Genomic DNA, 22315 nt, shown 5'->3' on the forward strand with positions numbered 1-22315 from the left:
ATTTTTTCTAGAGACGGGGTTTCACCATGTTGCCTAGACTGCTCTCACACTCCTGAGCTCAAGCAGTCTGTCTGCCTCTGCCTACCAAAGTGGTGGGATTACAGGTGTGAGCCTCTGTGCCCAGCCCAAACTCAGTTCTTAAGGTGCTTATACTTAAAAAAAAAAAGGCATCGGTACATCTTCTTCACCCAAATGATGTTTAGTTTACACTAGAGTTTTTGATGTATGTATATTTTGGTACCTCAGAATAGCAACTAGAATGTTTTGCCTTCATTATAAACAAAATTATTTAGAAATAGCAGTGATATTGAACAATATATTTTTAGTGTCCCTTGAGTGATCCCAAGTAGTAATGCCATTTGAAAAAAACCACCAAGAGAATATTGGGTTATTTTGTTTTAGAAGAAGATATATTTTACTGCTGTAAATTAGAGTGGAAAACTGTCTAATAGCATACATTGGGTCTTCAGAAATGACTTCCAAACCAACACAAAACTACAAGGGCATCGATTAGGAGCTCCCATTATGGATTCCTACTGAAAAGAGAAATGTTTTGTCACTGCTTCCACTTTCACTGCTTCTGGATACCCAAAGCTGGAGATGTTACTTGTCTAGAGAATATGGGAAGAAATTTGTAAAAGTAATTCTCCTTTCTTTTTGGTGACAAGCTGAGTGGACTTGACTAAGAGAACCAGAAGCTAAAATAAGGTGAAAACTTATTTTAGCTTAGGATAGCCTCTCTGAGAAAATAAGGTATCTTACAGAGACAGAGAGAAAACAAATTGAACTGTGGTTCATAAACTTCAAGTAGGCTCTATTGTATATGTATTCAAATAACCCTTACCTATCCATTCTTTACAGATCCAGGATGAGAAGACTGACAAAAGAAGAAGCTAGCTGAACAGCTATAAAATGCCCAAATCTGGGTTCACAAAACCAGTTCAGAGTGAAAATTCTGACAGTGACAGCAATATGGTAGAGAAACCATATGGAAGAAAGGTATATGATTATACTAAAGATTTGTTGACTTTTTGAACTGGGAAAAAGACTCCCAATTAAGTATTTTTAGTAATTTCTCATAAGATAAAAACCAGTATGGATGCTGGGTAAACCCAAACCATTTATGCCCTTTAGAAATAAATTGGATTCCTGGGGAAGTGATTGTTTATCATTCCCTAAGGTGAACACACAGCTACTAAGTAAAACACAATTACTAAGATTGTGCAATTGAGAAATAGTGATTGAGAGAGGGAAAAGTTTTTATTATTAATCATTGTCAATGACCTGTAATTCTGTCTTTTTATATCTATCCTTTTTCATTATTACGTAATTTAGACCCTCAGAACCTTCATTTGGACTCCTGCAAATTTGTCTCCTATCTGGTCTCACTATTCCTAGTCTCTCCTTATCTCTGGTTTTATACATTGTCTTTGAATTTTTTTTGTTTACTTTTTTAGGTCTTTTTAAAAGCCATTTTCTTATGGAAAGATGTCTGAGGTGTTCCCAGACATTTTTAGCTAATGGAATTGTGTAACCATCATCACAATAAGGTTCTAGAACTTTGCCATCATTCTGGAAAGATCTGTGTTGCCCATTTGTAGTCAGTCTCCACTGCAACCCCAAACCCTCCAGGCAACCCCAAATCTGCTTTCAGAATCAAGTATAAGTTTTCAAACTATTCTTTTGAAAATTGTTTTGAGTCCTTCATGATTTCATATAAATTTTAGGATCAGCTTGTCAGTTTCTAGAAATACCTGCTGGGATTTTGAAGGAATTTTATTGAATTTTTTCATTGCATCTGTAGATCACTTTGAGTTGTATTGCCATCTTAATATTGTCTTCCAATCCCTGAACATGGAATATCTTTTCATTTACTTAGATCTTCATTTTGTCTCAGTAGTGCTTTGTAGTTTTCAGTGTAAAAGTGTTGCATTCTATTGTTAAATTACTTGTGAGTATTTTATTCTCTCGGTGCTATTATGGATAATTTTATTTTGGATTCTTTATTGCTAGTACAGAAATATAATTGATTTTTGATGTAGTTATCTTTGTATCCTGTGATCTTACTCAATTATTAGTTCTAACAATTTGTAATTCCTTAGGACTTTCTACATATGGCATCATATTATCTGTGAATAAAGATAATTTTACTTCTTTTCCAGTCCGGATATTTCTTGTTTTGCTTGATTACCTTTATTCCCCCACTTTTTTCCCCCCGATTGCACTGGCAAACTCTTCTTGATTACAGTTTTTAGTCCACTTACATTTAATGTAATTATTGATATGACTTATATCTGATGATAATTTATATGTGCAATTTTGCTCTTTATTATGTATTTCATGTGTTTTTTTTTTTTACCTCTTTTATGTTGCCATTTTTGGTTTTAAATATTTTTCAGTGTACTATTTTAATTTCTCTGATTTTTTAAAACTTTTTTGATCTGTTATTTTAGATGTTGATCCTAGAGATTGTAATACACATCCTAATTGATCACAGTCTACTTACAGGTTGATCTTGACGCAATTCCAGTAAAATATAGCAACTTGTTTCAATATAGCTCCATTTTCTTCCTTTGTGTTATTTGTATAACATCGATTACATCTGGATATGTTATTAACCCAGGAAAAGAATGTTATAATTGTTTGATACAAAATGTATCTTTTAAAGAAATAAGAGAAATCTGTGTTTATGAAGTTTCGGGTTTCCCCATAAATTTACTGATTTTGGTATTCTTAATTTCTTCCTATAGATGTAACTTACTATCTGGTATAAGAATTTTCCTTAGTACTTACTATAAGGCAAGTCTTCAGCCATGAATTCTGTCAGTCTTTTTTTGATCTAGGTAGGAATATCTTGATATTGCCTTTTTTTTTTTTTTTTTTCCTTTTTGAGGCAGAGTTTTGCTCTGTTGCCCAGGCTGGAGTGCAGTGATGTGATCTCAGCTCACTGCAGCCTTGACCTCCCAGGCTCAAGCAATCCTTCCACCTCAGCCTCCTGAGTAGTCGAGACCACAGGTGCACACCACCATGCCCAGAGATAGGGTTTCATCATGTCACCCAGTCTAGTCTCAAATTCCTGGCCTCAAGTGATACACCTGTCTCAGCCTCCCAAAGTGCTGGGATTACAAATGTGAGCCACTATGCCCTGGCTGATTTTGCCATTTTTAATAAATAGCTTCATTGAGATATAATTCACATATCATACAGTTAAGGTATACAATTCAATTGTTTTTATATTTACAGAGTTGTACAGTCACAACCACAATCAATTTTAGAAGTTTCACCCCAATATATACTCTCGAGATAATGAGAAAGATAAAAATAACATCTTAATGTTATTATGAAGATACTGACCTTGCAGATCTCCTCAGTTGGTCTCAGGGACCATAATTTGAGAGCTGCTATACCGGTGTAATAAGCTCATTAATGAAACTACTGAGTGTATAGTGAGGGGAGGAAAAAAGGAGAGAATGCTACTTAACAGGTTCAGGGATAGCCTAACAGTAGAATAGGTACTTAATCTGGGTTCTCAAGGTTGAATACATATTTGACCAGAAGGAAAGTGAAAGTAAAGGGTAGTATAAGTGAAAGAAACAGCAAATGAAAAACTTGTTGGGATGTAGCCTATGAAGGATGGAGGATGGGAGGTGAGTCTAGCACTAGACAAAATGCAGTTCATTATAGCCTTGTGTACCTTGTGAAGGATCTTGGAACTTATTCTGTTGTCAGTGACTTGGGAGGGAAGGGTCATAGAAAGACCAGTCAGAGTGCTGTTTAATTAAATATAAGTAGGAGGCAGTGTGGACAGTGGCTTTCAGGATGAAGAGAAGTTGGCCAATCAAAAAGCTGTTGAATGAATTAAACTTGTGTATGGAGAAAAAATTGGGTCCACTCTGATGTTTGTTTCCATTACTAGGTTAATGATCAGGCCATTTCCTGAAAGGAAATTCAAGAGAAGGAACAGGTTGTTTGAGTAAATTTGCTTTGTACTTGCTGGACTGAGTTGGCCCTGGAAACATCCAAGTAGAAATGGTTAGTAGGCAGTTACATGTGAGTGTAAGAACGCAAAACAAGTCTGGGTTGGAAATAAATCTACGAGGATTTGTAGAAAGTAAGTATGGAAAAGCGTGTACAAAGAGTGTATAAAGTGGCACAAGAATGCAGGAGGATACTCTGAGGAATTCAGATATTTTAGGAGGAGTAAAGAGACAAAGAAAGAGGAGGACAGAGAGAGAACCAAGGGAGTTTCCACAGAGAATGGCTAAGGGAGGAGAGTCTGCATTGCCAAATGCAACAGAGTTTAATAGGAAAGATGAGGCCATTGAAGCATTTTAAATGATCTTGATGAAAGTAGTTGGCGTGGAGAGGTGGGGACAGAATACAATGTTAGACTTGAAGAAAGCATTAGAACTTTTACTTCTGCATGTTTAGGTATAGTGAAGGTTACATTTGTGGAATTCATCGGGGCTACTTGATGCCACTTTTTGGATTTGAATTTATAAGGCTAAACTCAGTGAAGCTTTAATTGTTTCTATGTACTTTTCATGTATCTTTTGAAAGTTGTCACTAAATAAGTAGTGCCTGAATATTGCCCTCCTAAAAGTGTGGTTCCTTTTCTTTTTTTTTTTTTGAGACGGAGTCTCGCTCCATCGCCCAGGCTGGAGTGCAGTGGTGTGAAAAAAAGTGTGATTTCTTAAAAGTGTAGCAACAATAGCAAAAATCAAATACTTCACTAACATATTTCTATTTAAAACATTCATTAGGTAAGTTAACAATACTTGTTAATCATTGGATTTATAAAATAAATGGCAAGAATGAATACAAACTATTACATTCCTCTAGTTAACAAATGTTTGGCTTACATAAAGGGGTGTATTTATTCTCAGTCTCTGTTTAACTGTATGTTTTTCAAGATCACTAGTTTGGGTAAGGATCAGAAGCTCTTCTAAGGCAACATGCGTTGTACTTAAATTGCCATGCTTTGGGATTTCAGTGCAATTTGATGTCAAAAGCTGCTGTTAGAAGTATTTTCCTCAGTTTTTCAGTGAATATTTAACCCCTTATTTTACCTTGAGAGGAAGAGCTGTAGTTTTTATTCCAAAGATGCTAGGTATAGACCATGTTGCTGCTCCTTTTTAAGACAAAGTGAGTAAGTTGGGGTCAGGGGTAGAAGGCATGACCATTATTCATGTGTATATTTTCACTGCGTATTTCTTTGTCTTTTCATAGTGAGTGGCATTGAAGCCAGCTTCTGGGTTCTGCTAAGTTGTTTTTCCCCCATAACATTTTTAGAAATGAGGCTGGGCATGGTGGCTCGTGCCTGTAGTGTGTGCTTTGGGGAGACCAAGGCAGGAGAATTGCCTGAGGCCAGGAGTTCAAGACCAGCCTGGGCAAGACCCCCATCTGTACCAAAAAAAAAAAAAATTAGCTGGATGTGGTGATATACAACTGTATTCCTAGCTACTGGGGAGACTGAAGTAGAAGGATTGCTTTAAGCTATAATGAGCTATGCTTGTGCCACTGCATTCCAGCCTGGGCAGCAGAGCAGGAGCCTGTCTCTCTATTCGTTTCTAATTTTTTTGAACAGTTCTCTTAGGTAAGTAGACACCCCATTTACAGTTCAATATGACAGACTTGCTGTTATGAGGTCCTAAATTAATAAAATAACCTAAACCAAAATTTCACTCCTTAAATTCATTTAAGTAGAGCGTAACTTAAATAATCGTATTTTATAGCAGTTTAATTTTTATGTAAAGTCCTCTCATTAAATATTAAAATAGTTAGGATTTTGGCAAGAATAGTCACACCTTTCACTGCTCATCTGTGGTCTTTTCCTCCCATTGATTCTAGTTTAGTTTAGAAATTTCTCTACTACTCTTCTAGCTATAAATCAGTATTTATAATTTGCAAAGCAGATCTTTTATAAAATCTGTTAAGATAATCTAAAACCTGGTTAAATTCATAAAATGTGAGGGGATGTTAATCGTTTTAACCATCTGAATAGTTGTTTCATATCTTTTCGTAATCAGTGTAGTTCAGACATTCATTATTTCCTTTCCAAGTGACTGTTGATAATTTTTTTTATTATCCGGGTATTACAGTACATGTTCATTGTGAAAAATTAGAAAATACGTATAAGAATAATGAAAATAGAAATTACCAATTACCTTGTCAACAACTGTGAAAGTTCTGAGATTTTACCCAGCTTGTAAGCTAATTAGCTTCATGGATGCTAGCAGAAGACACAGTTGCTAGGTCAGTGATGAGGGAATATTTGCTACTCAGCAATACCAGTAGCCGGAGTATCAGTGTGTGTGCCTGTTCCCTGAGCTTCACTTCTCACAAGGGAGATGCAGTGATGGGCAGATGACAACTGCATATGCAGTGGGTTGTATTACAGGGTAGAAACCCCAAATCTTTTGTGATGGGCAGTAAGTCTGCCTGAACTTTTCCCTAGAAGGAGACATAATTACACTGGACAGCAAACAGGTATGTCCTTTGCTTTAGAGGGAGACACTATGTCTGTCTTTCTAGGCTATTTATCATACAAATGCCCATGAAAAGATAGTCCAGGACGAAGGAAATTAGTGTGTCTGCTTGCAAGATGTGCAAAAATGCAAGAGAGACATGGAGAATTATGTCCCAGCACAACTGTAATGGCATCACTGACAGATAGCTGTTAACATTTTGGTTTACAGGCATACCTCATTTTATTGCACTTCACTTTATTGTGCTTTGCAGATAATTGTGCTTTTTACAAATTAAAGGTTAGTGGCAACCCTGTTTTGAGCAAGTTCATTGGCAACATTTTTCCAACAGCACGTACTCACTTGTGTCTGTGTCACATCTTGATAATTCTCATATTTCCACCTTTTTCATTATCAAGATTATTAGTGATCTTTGTTACTGTTGTAATAGTTTTGTGGACACCACAAGCTATATGCAGAAAAGATGGCAAGCTTAATGTTGTATGTGTTCTACTACACTTACTGGCTGTTCTCCCAACTCCGCCCCTGCTTGGGCCTTCCTATTCCCTGAAACAGCAATTTTGAAATTGTGTTTCAATGGTCTCTAAGTAGTCAAGTGAAAAAGCAGAGTGGAATGTCTCTCATTTTAAGCTGAAAGCTCTGAATGATAAAGCTTAGGAAGGTATGTCAAAAGCTGAGACAGCTTTTGCAAAGGAAAAGTTCTTGAAGAACATTAAAACTGCTGTTAAAGTGAACACACCATAAGAAAGCAAAACGGTCTTATTGCTGATACAGATGAAGTTTGGAGTGGTCTAGATAGAAGATCAAACCAGCTACAATATTCCCTTAAACCAAAGTTCAATCCAGAGCAAGGCCCTCTCTTCAATTCTGTGAAGCCTGAGAGGGGTTTGGAAGCTGCAGAAGAAAAGTCTGAAGCTAGCGTAAGTTGGTTCATGAGATTTAAGGAAGGAAACTATCTCCATAACATAGAAGTACGAGGTGAAGCACCAAGTGCTAATGTGGAAGCTACAGCAAGTTATCCAGAAGATCTAGCTGTGATCTTTGATGAAGATGGCTACACTACAGATTTCAGTATGAATGAAATAGCCTTCTATTGGAAAAAGATACCATCTAGGACTTTGAAAGCTAGAGAGGAGAAGTCAATCCTTGGCTTCAAAGCTTCAGAGGACAGGCTGACTGTCTTGTTAGGTACAAATGCAGCTGACAACTGTTACGTTAAAGCCAGTGCTCATTTTCCATTGCAAAAACGCCAAGACCCATAAGAATTAGGTGAAATCTACTTTGCCTGTACCTTATAAGTGGAAAAACACTGCCTGATGACAGCACATCTGTTCACAGCGTGGTTTTCTGAATAGCTTAAGCCTACTGTTGATACCTACTAAGAAAAAGGGATTATTTTTGAAATATTGCTGCTCATTGACAACATGTCAATGAGCTGTCACCCAAGAGCTCTGACAGACACAAGGAGAATAATGTTTTCATGGCTGCTGGCATGCAATCCATTCTGCAGCCCATAGGTCAAGGAATAATTTTAACTTTTCAAACAAGCCTTATTGAAGAAATATGCTTTGTAAGGCTGTACCTGCCATAGAGAGTGATTCCTCTGATGGATTTGTGCAAAGTAAATTGAAAACCATCTCTAAAGGATTCACCATTTTAGATACCATTAAAAACATTTGTGATTCATGAGACGAAGTCAAAATACCAATATTAACCAGAGTTTGGAAAAGTTGATTCTAACACTCATGGATGACTGAGGGGTTCAAGACTTTAGTGGAGGAACTAACTGTGGATGGAATTGGAAAAAGCAAGAGAATGAGAGTCAAGTGGAGCCTGAAGATGTGACTGAATTGCTGAAATCTCATGATCAAACTTGAAACCTAGTTTTAAAACAACCTTATAAGCAAAACACTTGTCTTTGAAGCTCCATTTCATTGGCGGAAGAGAAGAAATAGCTCATCTTTCTTGTGGATGAGGAAATAAAGTATTTCTTGAGATGGAATCTACCCTTGGTGAAGATGCTATAAACATTGTTGAAATGACAGCAAAGGATTTAGTATATTGCATAAGCTTAGTTGATAAACTGGCAGCAGAGTTAAAGAAGATTGACTCCAATTTGGAAAGAAGTTCCGTGGGTAAAAGCTGTCAACAGCATTGCATGAGATCTCTTGTGAGAGAAAGTCAATTCATGCGGCAGACTTCACTGTTGTCTTAAGAAATTGTAATAGCCACCCCAACCATTAAAAACCACTGTCCTGATCAACGAACAGCCATCAACCTGAGGCAAGACCCTCCACCAGCAAAAAGATTACAACTTGCTGATGGCCTATGCTGTCCTTAGCATATTTCAGTATATTTAGTACTTTAAAATTAAAATAGGCATATATATATTTTAGGCATAATAGTATTGCACACTTACTAGACTACATCATAGTGTAAACATAATTTTTGTACTGGGAAACCAAAAAATTTGTGTGACTTGTTTTATCATTATAATTGCTTTATCATGGTGGTCTGGAACTGAATCTGCCATATCTCCAAGGTATGCCTTGATATTGTTCCCGAGTTTTATGTTTATATATGTGCACGTGTGTATATATATTCTTGTTTTCTGGATACATTTTTTACCATTTTTTCTATGTTACTGAGATGACAAAGGCTATCAATACATCGTTTAATAGAATTAATAGAAGATAATTCTTACCATTGGTGCTTTCATTATTATGTGTGATGGCTGTTGCCAGTTATTGGGAAAATAATGTTAAATGAAAAGACTCCAGAAATATTTTAAGATAATAAACCTAACAGAGTTATGGGCCTAGTATGTGCTAATGAGAGTCTCTTGAATTTGATAGAGTATTTCTACTGTTCGGTAATACAGAAATTTCACGACTATCAAAAATATTTCTTTTGAAAGTTAAAGTGTTAAGAATCTCACAGAAACCCTTTGTTCAAATATGCCTTGAAGGACAGTTTTATAGAGGACATAACAAGTAGTTAGCAGTTATGAATAGTTACACTTACCACCGTATTGCACGGGAGAACGTATTCCATATATTCCTATGCTGTTTTCTTCCAATATGACATCACATAGGTTTTTTTTTTTAAACTCATTTTGTAGCACAGACCTGTATCCTATATAGCTGCAAGGGGGAAGGGATTTTTAAGTGATTCTTAAATCTTTTATTGATAACAATGATTCATTTTCTTTTTTTTTTTTTTTTTTTTTTTCCCTGAGACGGAGTCTTGCTCTGTCGCCCAGGCTGGAGTGCAGTGGCCGGATCTCAGCTCACTGCAAGCTCCGCCTCCCGGGTTTACGCCATTCTCCTGCCTCAGCCTCCCGAGTAGCTGGGACTACAGGCGCCCGCCACCTCGCCCGGCTAGTTTTTTTTATTTTTTGGTAGAGACGGGGTTTCACGGTGTTAGCCAGGATGGTCTCAATCTCCTGACCTCGTGATCCACCCGTCTCGGCCTCCCAAAGTGCTGGGATTACAGGCTTGAGCCACCGCGCCCAGCCAATAGTGATTCATTTTCTAAGGCAAGTTACTGGAGTTTTGTTGGTTAACCTGTGTATTAGCTGTGTCTTTTTATTTTCTGTATTTCTGATGCTTTGACTTCTCAGGCCTTGCTGACCATGGAGAGAGACTGTACCTCCCAGGCCTAGCGAGTTCCTAGAGATAATAAACTCACTGTGAGCACATCTTTCATTCGCAGACTGACCTATCTAGACCCCACATCCAAATTCCCAACTTTGTTGGGCTCTCACATTCTGGGCCACTAGCCATCTGTCCTAATCACCCCAGAACCAGGTATCAATTAGAGAAACAGCTCCTATACCCCAGAGCCCACTGAAATTATTCAAGGTAGCCAATCCCAAGCCTGCTTACCCTGCTTCACACTTTCTTTCCTGTGGAAACTACAATAAAGGCTCTTGCTCACATTTCACCTTTCTTCTTTCACCTCTTGACCAACCACCCTGATGCTTCCCTGTGTGGTCTGGAGTGGCATGATGTGGCATGGCATGCCCCCCACCCCTTGGAACTGTGAGTAACAATCTTTTCCATAGCAGTAATATCCTGATTTGTTGGTCTCACCATATAATAAAACCTACGTTTTGAACAACCTTATGAGCAAAACACCTTGTCTTTGAAGCTCCATTTCTTTGGCAGAAGTGAAAAAATAGCTCAAGGATTTTGCTTGAAAGCTTGGAAATTGATCAAGAATGAATGTAGAATTTATTGATATTATTATTGTCACTTTGTTCTTGCCATCATCCGGTTTTCTTTAATGTTTTGATACAGTGAATTAAGAGGTTTTCTATCTTTGAACTATCCTTGCATTCTCTAGATGAGCCCTGCTTGATTATAATATATTCTAAGACACTGAATTTGGCTTGATAGTCTGTTAAGGACTTTTGCATTTATGTTCATAAGTTGATTTTTGTCTGTAATTTTATATCTTGTACTGTTTTTGGTATCAGTTTTATTTTAGACTTTTAACATGAATTGGGTGACTTCTAATATTTCTGTGCTCTGGTATTTGTAAGAAATGGAAAATACTTGTTTCTTGAATTTTTGTTTATTTGGTTAAAACTCTATTGTAAAATCTTCCGGAGTAGGTGCCTTTTTAAACGTACGTTTCACTATGGATTTATGGGTTTTTTTCCTCTTTTTTTTTTTTAGAGACAGGGTCTTGCTCTGTCACCCAGCGTGGATTGCAGTGGCATGATTATAGGTCACTGCAGCCTTCTGTCTCAGCCTCCTGCTACAGTTGTGTGCCACTGTGCCCAGCTGGTTTTTTAAAAATTTTTATGGCGATGAGATCTCACTGCGTTGCACAGGCTGGTTTCAAACTCCTGTCCTCAAGTGATCCATCTGCCTCAGCCATTGGGATTACAGATGTGAGCCACTGCACCCAGCCTGATTTACTGTTTTCTATGGTAATTGGTCTCTTCTGGTTTTCCCTTCCTATCATCCTGTCATGCGCTCATTTTTAGTAATCCATATATTCCAAGGAAATTGCCGATTTTTACAGTCTGTAAGTTTTTTAATAGTATAAAACTAAATAGTGCATTTTTTTTTGATACAGGATCTCACTCTGTTGTCCAGTCTGAAGCACAGTGGTGAGGACATGGCTCACTACAGCCTCAATCCTCCCAGCTCAAGCAGTCCTCCTGCCTCAGCCTCCCAAGTAGCTGGGAACACAGGCGCATGCCACCATGCCTGACTAACTTTTAAATTTTTTTATGGAGACAAGGTCAAGGTCTCCCTATGTGGCCCAGGCCAGTCTCAAACTCCTGGGTTCAAGTGGTCCGCCCACCTCGGCCTCCCAAAGTGCTGGGGTTACAGGCATGAACCACCATGCCCAGCCAGCAGCATTCTTTCATAACTTTTTAATATTCCCTCTATAGTTGTATTCAGGCTCAGTCTCAGTGTTTTTTTTTTTTTAATCTTTTCTCTGATTTTCATTATTAGATTTCACCAAAGGTTTGTTTATTCATTTGCTCTTTTAGAGTCATCTTTTGGTTTTATTGCTACTTAAAAAAAAATGACATTAATTTGTCATGCCCCTTTTTCCTCCTCATCTCTCCTTTATTTTTCATCTTGGATTGAAAACTGGTATCTTTTATAGTTTGAATCTACTTTTCATTTGCTTTTGAGAATTTCTACAATCATGGTAAATATCACTTATTATCATAGCTTGGGAATGTTCTTTTAAGATCTCCTGCTAAGGCAATATGGCTTAGTTATCAGTATGAAGCACATTTCTCACAAAGGAGTTGTCATGCTCCGATTTTAGATGTGCGGTATCAATTTGGATGTTTGATTATAGGAGTGAACTTCATATTACCTATAGGTCACTTCACCTGACTGGGCAAGTACACAGTATTTTTATTTGGTATGTGATTCTTTTTCTAAATTGAATTATAAATCCATTTCTGGTTTTCTGATTTAAGAAGTAGGGTTGTAACGTACTGACCTGGATAGATTATTCTTTGGTTCTTGTGACCCTTACGTATTTTCTTCTTTATTGATAAATAATAGTGGTTCTCAAAATTTACTATGCATCAAAATCATGTGGCAGGACTATTAAAACAGATCATTAGGCCCTAGCCCCAGAGATTCTGATTCAGTAGGTCTGAGATGATGTCTGAGATTTGCGTTTCTAGTAAGTTTCTAGGTGATGCTGATACTGCTAGTTAAGAAGCCTTTTGAGAGCTGCTGATGCAGATTATTGATTGATTGATTGAGACAGAGTTTTGCTCTTGTTGCCCAGGCTGGAGTGCAGTGGTATGATCTCAGGTCACTGAAGCCCCTACCTCCCAGATTGAAACGATTCTCCTGCCTCAGTCTCCTGAGTAGTTGGGATTACAGGCACCTGCCACCACACCTGGCTACTTTTTTGTATTTTTAGTAGAGACAGCTTTTCACCATGTTGACCAGGCTGGTCTCGAACTCCTGACCTCAGGTGATCCCCCTGCCTTGGCCTCTCAAAATGCTAGGATTACAGGCATGAGCCACTGTGCCCAGCCAACTTTATTTTTTAAATAAAATACTATCAGTTTGACTCAATTGAGAATTGCTTTTTAAAATTTACATATTCATTGGCACTATATCTAGATATAGTGGTTCTATTCAAGATACTTTGTTTTACTGTTGTTTTAAAATTGTTGTTAGAAGTACCATTCAACCCAGCAATCCCATTTTTGTTTACCCAAAAGAATATAAATTGTCCTATTACAAAGACACATACATGCGTATGTTCATTGCAGGACTACTCACAGTTGCGAATGCATGGAATTAACCTAAATGTGCATCAGCAGTAGACTGGATAAAGAAAATGTGGTGTATGCACACCATGGAACACTGTGCAGCCGTTAGAAAGAATGAGATCGTGGTTTTTTGCACAGCAACATGGATGGAGCTGGAGGCCATAATCCTAAGCGAACTAATGCAGGAATAGAAAACCAAATACCACGTGATCTCATAAGTGGGAGCTAAACATTGTGTATACATGGGCGTGAAGTGAACAGCAGACACTGGGGCTTACTTGAGGGTGGGAGGAGAGAGAGGATCAAAAAACTGCCTATCAGGTACTATGCTTATTACCTGGGTAATGAAATAATCTTTACCCCAAACCCCAGTGACATGCAGTTTACTCATATAACAGACCTGCACAGGTACCCCTGAACGTAAAATACTTAAAAATAAATGTAAAATTATGTTATTAAATAAGAATAGGGAAATACGAAACAGGTTAGGAAAAAATGTACTTGTTGAAGCTGAGTCTAGAGTATATTGAATACAGTGATAGTAACACTGTCTCTCTTTCTGTGTATGTTTTTCCCTAGTAAGGAGGGGTTTCTATACTGTATTGCTTAGCTAATGTTGATATAACTTTATTTGACTTTTTAATAGAGTAAAGACAAGATTGCATCCTACAGCAAAACTCCAAAAATTGAACGAAGTGATGTGAGCAAGGAGATGAAAGAGAAATCATCCATGAAACGTAAACTTCCTTTTACCATTAGCCCATCAAGAAATGAAGAACGAGATTCAGACACAGGTAGAATAATTTGCTGTTCTCTGGTAAAATCGTGTTCATTCTTTAATTCTGATTTTTGTTTCTTGTGCACCACTCCTCTGGACATCCCAGTTTATTGAGAAATATTTGTATTTCACTGTTTCAGATTTATCATTTTGGGGCAGAAATTCATCTGTCATGCCAAGTGTGGTTTCTAACCAGAGATGAAAACAATTTTCTTTATTCCTTACTCTTTGAATGTTTATTGTGAATTTCTTTATCAAGAAATTAATTTTGGGGGGAGCACTCAAATGATTAAAATTTAGTCAGTGATAAGGAAGCAGTAGAATATGCAGATTTGGGAAAAAGTTGTTGAGCTTTTGTGAACATAAGGTCACACCCCAAAGAAGTTTAGGCACTTTAGATTCAGAAATGAATTAGAAACATGCATCACACACACACACACACACACAAATTGAGGCTAAACTGCCTCAGTGCTTTTCATAGAATTTTTGTTTCCCAAAACTCCTACATACCAGAAATTGATACTTGAAATCAGCCAATCCCAGTTATTCATAGCAGATGAGATTCTTACTATTGCTATCTAATAAATTACTAGCTTGTGTTTTAGCCCTAAACTAACCGATTTTTGAAACTAATATAAACTTGAATGTATGTATTTACTGTAGTTTTAGTCATTGCATGAAATATTTTTTTTCTTTTTTTTTTTTAATTATACTTTAAGTTCTAGTGTACATGTGCATAAGGTGCAGGTTTGTTACATATGTATACTTGTGCCATGTTGGTGTGCTGCAGCCATCAACTCGTCAGCACCCATCAATTCATCATTTATATCAGGTATAACTCCCAATGCAATCCCTCCCTGCATGAAATATTAATAATGAACTGTTCTTAAAAATGTTTTGACCTCAGAGAAAGTATTCCATTCTGAGTTTATGTACATAGATTATATTCTGCCTATATCTTTCTAGTCATTTTAATGGTCAGTTTAGAAATGATCTTGACTCCAGAAACTGAAAATACTCATAAGATTTTTGAAACATTGTATGCCAACATAGCTTTAGAAAATCGTGTAGTATACGCTTTTGGTAGCCAGGTCTCCTTTTGTGTATTTTGCCACTGCTGTTGTGTGAATTAAAAATTGTTCTTAAACACTCGTGACATTTTTAAACTTTGAAGATTGCTCTTTCTTGCAGTGATTATGAAATCATGTGCTTTTTCATTTTAAGCTACACTGGTTTCTTTGAGAGATTCAGAACCTATTTTTTTCCCCCCCTGAAGCATTCTAAGGGATATTCTCAAGCTATTACTAGGTCACTTAGCTGAGAAGAAGGTGCTTATGTGCCTTTGGACAGCCATGTAAGATTGAACTCTTCTCGCATATTAAAGGTTTCTTTGCTAGTCATTTTTAAATTACTCACATTACTCGGGTTTTGTTTTCCAATGAGAGTGTATTTCTGATAGTTGTTCGAAAAACAGATTTTGATAAATTTGAAGAATATTAATATTTTTAAGGAATAAAGTTTCAAGATAATCTTTTCATGAGAGCCTTTGTCATTAGATCAGATGGATTTTTATTTTATTTAGAATAAAATAAAGGAGAAAATGTTACTTAGGAAGATAAAAATTTAGGTATTGAATAAATGTAACCTAATTCATATGTTTAAAATTGGGTTATATACACTTTCCCCCTTACATTTTTTTCTACTATTGGACTTTAGTTGGGATATCGTAACTCTCTGTAAGACTGTTTTATAACACTTATTCTTCCATTTGAAAAGTTACATGTTGTCACCAAACAAAATTTTGATGGATTTAAAACACAATTGACCTTTGAACCATGTGGGGACTAGGGGCGCTAACCCCATCCTTCCCCCCCCTTACACAGTCAAATCTGTGTATCTTTTGACTCCCCAAGTACTTAACTACTAATAGCCTGCTGTTGACCAAAGCCTTACCAGTAACATAAACAGTCAATTAACACATCTTTTGTGTATTAAGTTATTTTTTTCTTTACTAAATCTTAGATGACATGTTATATTATTATATACTGTACTCTTTAAGCTAGAGAAAAAAATGTTACTTAAGAAAACCATAAAGAATAGAAAATATATTTACTGTTCATTAAATGGAAGTGTATCATTATAAAGATCTTCATCCTTCTTGTCTTCGCACTGAGTAGACTGAGGAAGAGGAGGGGTTGATCTTGCTGTCTCAGGGATGCAGAGAGGCAGAAGAAAATTCCTGTGTAAGTGGATCTGTGCACTTCAAATCAGGTGGCTCAAGGTCAATTGTATTTATTTTTTTGGTAGGCTTTATTTATAAATTTTAGGAAGTAATAGATGACGTCTTTGGTTTAACATATCACACACAATGAAAACGTTAAGGAGGATTTCCCTAGTACCAGTACAAAATGTGTTATTTACATTCAAGTGTCTTTTATGTAAGTAAAAAAAAAAAAAAAAAGTAGAATTCAGTACCATTAAGTGATATTTCCCATATGAAAAATACAGCATCACACTTCCTATTTGACATTGATCTTTTTTGTGTAGTATGCTATATTTTAAACTATTAGCTGAAACTGTGAAGATAAAGATACAGAAGGGAGAAACATGCAGCATTTATCAAAACCCTTAATATATGTGGTATTTAAAGATCTCTTAAGTGTGAAAAGGAAACTCAAAAATGGGAAAATTGACCAAAAAATACAAGCAGTTCAGAACAACAATTATAGTTGGCAAAGAAATACATGAAAAAATACATCAGTAGTAGTCAAAGAAATACAATTTATGATGAATGACAAAATTGTTTTTGGTCTGAATCACCCAGTAGTTACGGGTTGGACATAGGAATTTGCTTTAGTGGGTGTAAATTATAGAAATACTTTTTTTAAGGTAAATAGGACAATGTATATAAAAAATTGTTTCTTAACATTTGACTAATTTTTTCTTTGGGCATTTATTATAATAATGACTATTATTATTTTGAGACAGAGTCACTCTGTCGCCCAGGCTGGAGTGTGCTGGTGTCATCTCAGCTCACTGCAACCTCTGCTTCCTGGGTTCAAGTGATTCTCCTGCCTCAGCCTCCCATGTAGCTGGGATTACAGGTGCCTGCCTAGCTAATTTTCATATTTTTAGTAGGAACGGGGTTTCGCCATATTGGCCAGGCTCTTAACTCCCGACCTCGAGTGATCTGCCAGCGTCAGCCTCCCGAAGTGCTGGAATTACAGGAGTGAGCCACCATGCCTGGCCTCTAATAAATAATTATTGATGAAAGCATTTGTTTTTAAGGATGTTTATCTCAGCCTTTTTTTTTTTTTTTTTTTTTTGAGACGGAGTCTCGCTCAGTCGCCCAGGCTGGAGTGCAGTGGTGCGATCTCAGCTCACTGCAAGCTCAGTCTCCGGGGTTTACGCCATTCTCCTGCCTCAGCCTCCCGAGTAGTTGGGACTACAGGCACCCACCACCACACCTGGCTAATTTTTTGTATTTTTTCAGTAGAGACGGGGTTTCACCGTGTTAGCCAGGATGGTCTTGATCTCCTGACCTCGTGATCCGCCGTCTCGGCCTCCCAAAGTGCTAGGATTACAGGCTTGAGCCACCGCGCCCGGCCTCAGCTTTCTTTATAATAGCAAAAATATCAGGAGAATTGTGTTGACTAATACAGGATTTATTAAATTATGATAAATTCAATGAAGAAATAGAGTTTTCACCCTTAAAAATAATGTTGTAAGGCTGAGCATGGTGACTCACACCTGAAATCCCAGCACTTTGGGAGGCCAAGGCAGGAGGATTACTTGAGGCCAGGAGTTTGAGACCAGACTGGCCAACAGAGTGAGACCCTGTATCTACAAGAAAATTAAAAAATGAGCCAGGCTTGGTGGTGTGCGCCTGTAATCCCAGCTACTTGAGATGTTGATGCATGAATATTGCTTGGCCTGGTAGGTTGAGGCTACAGTGAGCTGTGATCATGCCACTGTACTCCAGCTGTAGAAGAATACATAATATGGGAAGATGATCATGATATTGGAAGTAAAAGATTATGAAACAGTATGTGCTATTTGCATTAAAATTGTAATTTGTGTATTTACATTTATTGTGTGTATATATGTGCACACATGTATATTAACACATGGAAAGATTAAGACTGTCTAAATATAAGACTTTTTTCACTGTAGGAACTATACCTGTTGAATGTGTTTGGGGTACAGAACAAAATATAAATGTTATAAACCTTGACTTAAGGAAATAATAGAACAAGGGGTAGGGAATAAAAAGAAAGCATATCATCTTATCTCTTGTAAGCAAGGGATTAACTGATATTATGTAAACAAGTATATAGTTTCTTAAAATGATTATATAAACTTTTTAGTGTTCCTGTATTTAAAATTCCTTTATATTTTTGTTTATATTTATAGTAGTATCTTTTATAAGGAAGAAACAGTGCCTTTAGTTTTTTTTTTAATGTTGAATTAAAATAAAATTAGTCTTTAAGCCTTTTATTTCAAAACAGCATATGTGTGTTATTTTCTTGTTCTTACATAAATGTATTACTGTCTCTGCTAGTTCCTTTGTCGTTAATATATATTTAGATGGATGCTGGGAATGATGCTTGCCAGAGGTTAACACTTTATTTCTTGGATGTGGGGTATCTGTTACTTTCTTCTTGGTCCTTTTTGTATGGCTTGAATTCTTGAAATAATGGATATATGTTACTTTTATAAAGTCACTACTTTTTAAAAGAGGTATTCATAACATTGTCCAAGGAAAGCCCACTGGCACCCCAAATTAGCAGTAATGCTGTCTACTGAATGAGAGATTCCTAGCCTTCATTTTGCGAGGTATCATAGTGTGTCTTAAACTTTCTAAATTCTCAATTATTTAATACTTACTAATTTTTTTAAAAAAGAAAACACTTTCTAGAAAAGTAAGTGCTTGGCTAGACAGAAGAAATTAGGGAATGAATTACAACATAATTTGAAATCAGGCCAGTGGGTCCTTGTAGCTCTATCACAGTACTATGTTCATTCTGAATTAATTTATTTCATCAAATCACTAACATTGTCTTACTGTGTCAAAGAATTCCGGTGAATTTTGTCCTGTGGAACATTAAGCCAGTATATACGATGACCTATTGAACCTATGGAAGTAAAAAGCAACTGCTTATCTAAAAGACATTTCTTACACCTACATCAGGTTGCTTTATCACTAATTTTTACCTTCTCCTTTCATTCTCTGCTACTCTAGAATTGACAGGATAAATTTTTTAGTTGTAGCAGAGGTAAATCATGGCAGTGTTTATTATTGAAGATTTTGGAATCTGACTAGTGTTGACCCTCAGTCCCCTACAAGCGTTGGCCCAGTAATTTGACTTCTTTGTAAGTCCCAGCTTCCTTATCTGTAAAAGTACATATAATAGTATCAGTTTCAGAGAATTGTGACCTTCAAGTGACATAGCATGTAAATTTAGCTTGTAAAACTAAATTAAACATAACCAAAAACTAACACTGGTTTAATTACATAGGAATTTTACAGTTTAATGCAGTAAGAAGGCTAAGCATAGGCAGTACAGGGTTGGCATAGCAGTTCAATAATGCCATCAGGCTCTGATCTCTTTTCATCTTAATGCTGTGCCACTCTTAGCTCATACATGGGCTTTGTCCTTAATCATTTTGCCTTATAATCACAAGAGTATTGCTTCTCCCTGGGTAGAAAGTAGGAGGGAAAAGACCAAGGACAAAAGTGTTTTTTTCCCAGTGAGATTTGGCCTTTTTGTTTCTGCATCTGATTGGTTAGGCTATTCTAGTTGCAGGGGAGTCTGAAAAATCGTACTTTCAGCCGGGCATATTGTTTCTCTGATCAAAACTGGGGTATTCCTGGTAAGAAAAAGAGAATTAATATTGTATAGGTATCATATAATATCTGCCACCATATATAGTGTAATCAATAACTGATAACTTTTGTTATCTTTAATAATTAATACAGTTTCCACCACCTAAGTGAACTTTGTTCCTGCATTATCAGTCACAAAATCATACTTAATTTCTTTCCTAGTCTTATGGTGTCCAAGGGAAAGCCAAACTCTCTTAATGTGGAAGTGTTAAACAGCTGTCTTGAGGCTATATGAGAGAGTCTCTTCTTGGCCCTCAAACTAAATTTATAATTCTTTTGTTATGAATAATGCCATCAAGAGCATCTTTGCAGATTGTGATGTTTGTCATACACTGAGTTGTTTCTTTATTCATTCCCAGGAGTAAGGTTACGGTGTTGTAAGGGTTAAACATTTCTATGATTCTGCATGTTTCTCCAAAATAATTATACCTAGTTAGAAAGCCTCCAGCAGTATATGAATGTTCTTTAACCTCAAATAGCATTGGGGGCATGTTTTCCTTAGGTTGATAAACCTGATGTTCTATAGAGATAAACCAGTAGTCCTTTGTCATTTTAGTTTGCATGTTTAAATAATCAGAAAGATTGAATGTCTTTCACTTTTTTCTTTAAGTAATTGTTTCCTCTTAGCATTATTAGTAGGCAAATAGTTTACTAATTTTTTTGGCTTTTTTTTTTTTTTTTTTTGGTAATACAGAGTGTCACTCTTTCACCCAGGCTGGAGTGCAGTGGCACAGTCTCGGCTCACTGCAACCTCTGCCTCCCAGGTTCAAGCAGGTCTCCTGTCTCAGCCTCCTGAGTAGCTGGGATTACAGGCATGCGCCACCACACCCGGCTAATTTTTGTATTTTTAGAAGAGCTGGGGTTTCACCATGTTGGCCAAGCTGGTCTCAAACTCCTGACCTCAATTGAGCCACCCATCTCGGTCTCCCAAAGTGCTGGGATTACAGGCGTGAGCAACTGCGCCCAACCTTTTTTGGCATTTTAAAAAGATAATATGAGAAAATTCAGAGAACGCAGTATGATGTGTTCACTAAGTCTATGGAGGCAATTGTAGAATATGTTAAAATTTTATTAACAAAATCTCTGCCAGCCAGCCTTAGTTCTATTTTCCTAAGACTTTAGATGCTATTGAAGGGTTTACCATATTATAGTGTGACTCAATCAAATTTGAGGAGAGGAGCTTCTTTTAAAAAGAAAACAGATAGATACAATTTTTCTGGGAACTATATTAAAATAGATAAAATTAGTGCTTTGCTTAGTAAGAATAATCACCTTTGGTGATTTTTTTCCTGGCAGTTATTCATGATACATTTACCTCTGCCCCCTTCCTGATATTTCATTATGAAAGTTTCAAACGTACAGTACAGGCTTTTAAAAATATTTTTGCTATTTTTCTCTTATTTCCTTGCAACCCAAGCAAAATATTAACTTAAAAAGATTGGTTTTAAAATATAAGTATCACTTGTTTTGCCTCGCTATAAAGAACATGTGTGGGAGAGAGAGTGGCTCTGCTTTGCACTCAGTGTTGTGTATCAGTCTCATAAACGGTGGTAATCTCATACAGCCTAGTCTCAGTACAGCGTAAAAGGAAGTAGTTGAGGAAGGGGACAGGGATATGTTAATAGAAGCTTTAATTTTCCAGTTCCTGAGTTAAAGCTTTGTAGACTATGCAATGCCACCAATAGAAACATAGTTGTTTGAGTAAAAGCCAAAGAGTGTGTGGGGTCAGAGTGGTTGCTTACTTCCAAAGGAAGATTTGGATAAACTGTTAAACTACATTAATGCTATTGAAAGGTTAGTTTATTCACTGTGGTTTAATCTATTAAAATAATACCTGCTTTCAACAATTCATTTAATCCTATTGGCACAATTTAATGGTTGCTGGTTTGCTTTGTAATCTATGGTGGTTATTTAAATTTTTTTGCTTGTCTTTGTGAAATACTATTTTTCATGAAATTTTTTAGTTGCTAACTTAATGTATTCCATTTTGAAATACGTGTTCATTGAAAGTTTTACCATTCAGCTCATTTACCTGTTTACTTTAGAGTTGGTCTAAATGTTATTGATGATTCCTCTTTCAGTTGAGTGAACTTTCTCATCACTAAACTTTTAGGCTTATCTGTAAAATTTTCAAATACGATGCTTAGTGTTTATTTGTTCTCTTGTTTTTTTTTGAACACTTGGTTACTTATACCTAACTGAAATCATGAATACTGTGTAACAGTGATCCTGGGAAAAAGTTTGTCAATTAAGGATATGAAGATCACAATAATATTGTGAGTTGAAATGGCATTTGTAAGTCAAAATATATTTATAAGTAAAAATATCTGCTCTGGCCATATTGCCAAAGTCAGTTCTCCATATTCATATTTCTCTGTCATGAATTGTTA

At 36.5% G+C, this 22315-nt stretch overlaps 1 protein-coding gene across 2 annotated transcripts in view; it reads left to right on the top strand.

The window, feature by feature from the left end:
- The window catches only part of ANKRD12 (ankyrin repeat domain 12), a 141154-nt gene that overhangs the window by 42012 nt on the left and 76827 nt on the right, over window positions 1–22315 (top strand). For both annotated transcript variants that reach the window (XM_011936602.1, XM_011936601.1), the window contains exons 2-3: window positions 862–999; window positions 13907–14054. In XM_011936602.1, the coding sequence (XP_011791992.1) occupies window positions 913–999; window positions 13907–14054 (235 nt within the window). In that variant the 5' untranslated portion in view covers window positions 862–912. The remainder of the gene's footprint in view (window positions 1–861; window positions 1000–13906; window positions 14055–22315) is intronic.

The sequence above is a fragment of the Colobus angolensis genome, unplaced genomic scaffold, assembly GCF_000951035.1.
Source record: "Colobus angolensis palliatus isolate OR3802 unplaced genomic scaffold, Cang.pa_1.0 Scaffold155, whole genome shotgun sequence".
In the NCBI taxonomy this organism is placed as follows: Eukaryota; Metazoa; Chordata; class Mammalia; order Primates; family Cercopithecidae; genus Colobus; species Colobus angolensis.